General features: G+C 41.9%; 1 protein-coding gene across 9 annotated transcripts in view; it reads right to left on the bottom strand.

Moving 5' to 3' along the window:
* Nucleotides 1-5,192, bottom strand: part of TCF12 (transcription factor 12) — a 407,201-nt gene that overhangs the window by 261,708 nt on the left and 140,301 nt on the right. For all 9 annotated transcript variants that reach the window (XM_019504280.1, XM_019504282.1, XM_019504281.1 and 6 more), the window contains exon 3: nucleotides 1,199-1,272. In XM_019504280.1, coding sequence (XP_019359825.1) covers nucleotides 1,199-1,272 — 74 coding nt within the window. The remainder of the gene's footprint in view (nucleotides 1-1,198; nucleotides 1,273-5,192) is intronic.

Raw genomic sequence — 5,192 nt, 5'->3', positions numbered from 1 at the left:
TGAGTCCCGTTTCTCTTTTTGGGGTTTTTTGTTGTTCTCCCGCCCTGGCGGGGGGTCGGGCTAGAAGATCTACTAGGTCCCTTCCGACCCTTAATCTATGAATCTATGAATCTATGAAACCTGGATGCAGCACATGGGTTGGACATGGTGCCAGGAAAGCTACAGGCAGCACAGGGGGTCAGTCCAGGGAATTGCATGCAGCCCACTCCTTTGGACCTGCTGTGCTGCCTGCAGTGCTAGGTCCAGTCTATAAGCTGCAGGCAGTTTTACATCCCAATGCTGGCCCCAGGAGCTAGCACAAGGACAGCAAAACCACAGCCTAGTGTATGCTGCACATGACACGGCAGGCCAGCACGGGGTGCAGGTTCCCTGCAGTGTGCAGCCAGACCCAGAGCCAGTGTGCAGAGCTGGTCAGAAGGGGCCCTGTGCCAGCCCCCTTCTGACACATGCTGCATGCATGGTCAATCCATCCCCATGCGCCACATACTGGACCACCTAGCCCCAGGACTTGCTGTGCAAGCACCAGCCCCACAAGCCACCACGGGACATTTGCTACCTGCAGCATGTGAGCTGGACCTAGTGCTGCACAGAATGAGGGATCTGGGGCACTAGTTGCATGTAGCACCCTAGACTGACCCCCCCCTTTGCTGGCTGCAGCACCTGGCCAGCCCACATGCAACAATGCAGCATGTGCCCTGAGCCAGCTCCGGGGCTGGCACCTGCATCACACAGACAGGAACTGACACACTGGATGCTCTGCAAGAGCTTAGCCCTGGTCTGGCCTACAGACCAGCTCAGGGATGCTCATTTGGCCCGTCAGACTGGATGCATCTGACACCCTGATTTAATCAATTTGGTTCTGCTAAATCAAACTTATTGTAGTGTCTTATACAGGCATATTTTGAAGAAGTTAAAATCGTTCAGTAATTCATTTAATTTGTACTTTCATTTTTTCACTGTAAAACATATACCCACAGTACAAGTATGTAGTGAAGGTCAGAGTTTATAAAATGTTTTGAAGTTGAAAAGCACTACACACACACACACTATAGACATCTATATGGTGCTCATATAGGACTGTCCTTACTTCATGTAAACTTATCAAAAGAAAGTGATATAAATGTTTAAAGGGATGTTTCTTGCACAGAAGTGTTCATTTGTATTAACCATTCCCATAATAATTATTTAGAAGCCTTACCCTTGATGGCTCATATGAGGGACTTGGCTGACCACTTGTTCCCCAAGACGCAGCCCCTGTTCTTTCATCCATACCTAAACAAGGAAAAGAAAAGTTCAGGTCTATAATAAAATGCAAAAAGGTGGAAATGTAGAGTATAAGTCTCACATGCAACAGTTGTGATTTTCTTTTACCTTAAATCCTTCTACACAAAGTTTAAAGTAGTATTTCTTGAAATAAAAATATTAAGATAGTAAATAATAAACAATTCGCTCACTGTTTGATTAATGACTCAGGCTGCAAAAGAAAACCCGTATTCAGACAAGTGCAGCTGGAAAAAAATGTAGTACAAAGAACAAAAAGCTTGTTGAAAGGTTTAGGGCATATCTACACCCCCCAGTCCTTTTCAGGGTAAATGATCCTGTGCTGAGCTCGATGGTAACACAGCTTTACCGCTTCTGGTCGTCTTAACCAGAGAGTTACCAGGTTTAATACAGAGAAGCAAAGTAATCTGGTGAACTGAACAATGGAGCCAGGACACAAAGCTGTTGAACTAACTGTGCCACTAATTTACTCCAAGACCTTAGACCAGTAGTTCTCAACCTTTTTAGACGCAACGTACATTTCAAGCTCGTAGTTTGCCACATATTTTTTGACTACAGAAAAATAATACAAAAATCCTTCTGTTGCACAGAACTCAGGAACAGCACAAAAGGGTCAGAATATTATAACATCGATTCCTGTTTGAAATCTCTGGTTTTATCATGTGAATCATGTTTGCACACCTAACAGTGCTAATATTGCATAGAACTGTGCAGCATTCTTGAAAGACTTCAAAGCACTCCAGCTTGCTGCAGCACCCTGGTTGAGAATTGCTGCCTTAGACAAATCACTTGATCCATCTGCCTCTATAGTAATATTTTCCTGCTGCATGTATGATTTGGGTAATACTAGTGCAGCAATAGTGAAACGTTGCATGATCAGAATCAGTTCAGAGAAGTTCATATTTCAAATAAAAGAAACTTCATCATTAGTAGTACAGACATTTCACAAAAGACCAGAACAGTTATTTTCTACTGTGTCTCTGTACATCTAAACATCAAAAACAGAATTGTTATTCACTTCTTCCTTCCTCCCAGTCAGAAGGGAAGATCTGATGTACTGTGTTAGCATGTTGTGTGTCAGTGTACTATGTACCACTTTTAAGGTGCATAACACACTGGGGTTGCTTCTCACAGAGCACTAGCCAGTCAATTCAGCTCCATATTGATAAAAAATTGATTATCTGTAAAGGTCCCTTCCAGCCCCTAACAACGATGAAACTGGTATTTCTAGAGACAAACAATCACAAATTGTTACTGATCACAGAAACATGTGTTTATTCTGTAGTTTGGCCAGTGAGGGAAAAATGAAAGTAGAGAAAACACATCTTTAAGTACAAGGAACTAACCAAGGGGAACAAACTTCTCTAACCACTCACTGTTTTCCTAAGGAATTATTTGTCTCAATCCTTTAACTATAGCTTCATAAAAAGAAAGTATGCGGAAAGGAATTTCCACTGAACGGCGAATTATACTATAGTACTATCAGCTAAAAAGTGCTGCACCCCTATGATGTACTGTAAAAGAACACTCTGCAATCCTGCAGGTCTCTCTAGAAATGCTAAAAATGTACTTTACATAGCCTGCAGTTTCTGCAAGTTTGCTGCATTTTACAGCTAACAGCACTGTTATACTTTCATTGTAATTGATCCAGGGGCTGAGAAAAAAGTCGTGGCTGGCACAGACAAAAGCAAAAGTAATCTTTTGGCACAACCAATGCTTTTCTGTGAGAAACAATGGCTTTAGTAATACAAGTTTTATCATAACAAGTCTTCCTTGTGCTTTAGTCTCAAAACAGAAGTAGAGTAAGAAAATAATTTAGGAAAAGTATCTTAATGAATATAAAATGTTTGCTCAAATGTAGGACCAAGTAAATTATAAAAAATTAATCATCAAAACATACCAATTGTATAAGTATAATAGAAGGATGTTCAGATACATGGCCTGTTCAGCAAACCATGTGTTTATGTCATACTGATTACAAAACTGAGGTCAAAGGGAATTAAGTACACGTTTAGAGGCTTTGCTGAATTAAAGCATAGAATTAAAATATACCAATGTACTCGTATTTTTATTGCACTACTTTTATGATCCAACATCTCTTTCTTTTACAACAAGGAAAAAAATTGTAGTGGAAAGAGGATGAACTCTCAAACGAGCAAAAGAATTTCCCAGAGCTTGTTTTTTCTAAACAATTAGTATTGCTTATTCTGCAAACCCTGTTCTCCACCCCACCCCCACACACATAGTATTCTCCTACAGGCGAACAGTTTATATATAGTTTATTAAAATTTATTTTATACAGACATACAATATGACTTTATATAGTCAATACAAACATTTTATGTTTAGTTTTACAGTTTGTATATATGCCTTGATACTACCTAGTATTCTGATTAAGAACCTGAAACAATATAAACTACAACATGACAATCATTCAACAGATTAAAAAAGGATAACCAACAGGTCCTGAAAGGGTGCACCTGTACTGTACCTCCATCACATATGGGAAGGGGCACTCTCAAGCACACCCTGCCCACTTGCTCCTGCACATACCAAATTTGAAATATGGCAGTGAAGTTGCTTTGCGGCACACATCACAAGAGATGGCTGCAGGGGACAATGCTACAGTAGCTTTACTGACACATTTCCAGGCCTGGCACATAGGAGAATCAGTGGATAGGGAATGCTCAGGAACATGCCTGCCCAGGAGCACTGAAGACACAGTATAGACTTACTTAACACGTAAGTGTAAAACAGGAAATTATCTACTGAATGGATGCACATTTAGTCACGACCCACAAGGATTGTTTTTTTTTGCCACTGTGCTATTTAACATTTTTATCAATGACCTAGCAGAGAACAAAATCATAAATCAACATAGTTTGTAGATGACAGAGGCCTGGGAGTCATAAATAACAAAAAGAGCAATTCTGCTAAGAGAAAAAAAAAGAGTGAGACCAACCATAAAAATGTAAACATCAGGGAACACAGTACATGCCATACTTTAGGTGTGGGTAAACATGCCTTTACTGTAGAAAGCGGCAACTATGAAAAGGAATTTGGGCATCACGCTAGATAATTTCATAGACACTAGGGCTGGAAGGGACCTTGGAAGATCGAGTCCAGCCCCCTGCCCCAGGGGCAGGAAGTCAGCGGGGATCATACGATCCCAGCAAGATAAGCATCCAAATTTCTCTTGAAGGCATTTAATGTGGGTGCTTGAACCACCTATGATGGCAGGCTATTCCAGACCTTGGGGGCTTGGACAGTAATGAAATTCTTCCTTATGTCCAGCCTGAAACAGTCTTGCAGAAGTTTATAACCATTCAACCTTGTCATCCCTTGGGATGCTCTGGCAAACAAACATTCCCCCAGATCCTGGTGAACACCCCCCATAAGCTTATAGGTGGCCATCAGATCACCCCTGGAGCCTGCGTTTTTCCAGGCTAAAGAGCCCCATAGCTTTCAGTCTGTCATCATAAGGTCTGTTTTCCTGACCTCTGATCATGCACGTGGCTCTTCTCTGGACTTCCTCAAGCTTCTCCACATCCTTTTTGAACTGTGGAGCCCAAAACTAGACACAATACTCCAGCTGTGGCCTCACCAAAGCCAAGTACAAGGGGAGAATGATGTCCTGGGATTTGCTTGAGAAGCATCTATGGATGCAAGCCAGTGTTTTGGTCACTTTACTAGTGGCAGCATCACATCGAAGGCTCATATTCATCCTGTGGTCAATCACAACTCCTAAGTCCTTTTCATCCGTGGTGCTAGCCAGCATAGCACTGCCGAGCCTATAAGGATGCTGCAGGTTTTTCCTCCCAAGGTGGAGACCCTTGCATTTTTCGGTGTTAAACACCATCAGGTTCTCATCTGCCCATTTGCTGAGCCTGTCAAGGTCAACCTGGATCACC

The sequence above is a fragment of the Gavialis gangeticus genome, unplaced genomic scaffold, assembly GCF_001723915.1.
Source record: "Gavialis gangeticus isolate Ggan-Ray unplaced genomic scaffold, GavGan_comp1, whole genome shotgun sequence".
Lineage (NCBI taxonomy): Eukaryota > Metazoa > Chordata > Crocodylia > Gavialidae > Gavialis > Gavialis gangeticus.
The sequence above is the reverse complement of the archived record's forward strand: the minus strand, read 5'-3'. Positions and strand labels throughout refer to the sequence as shown.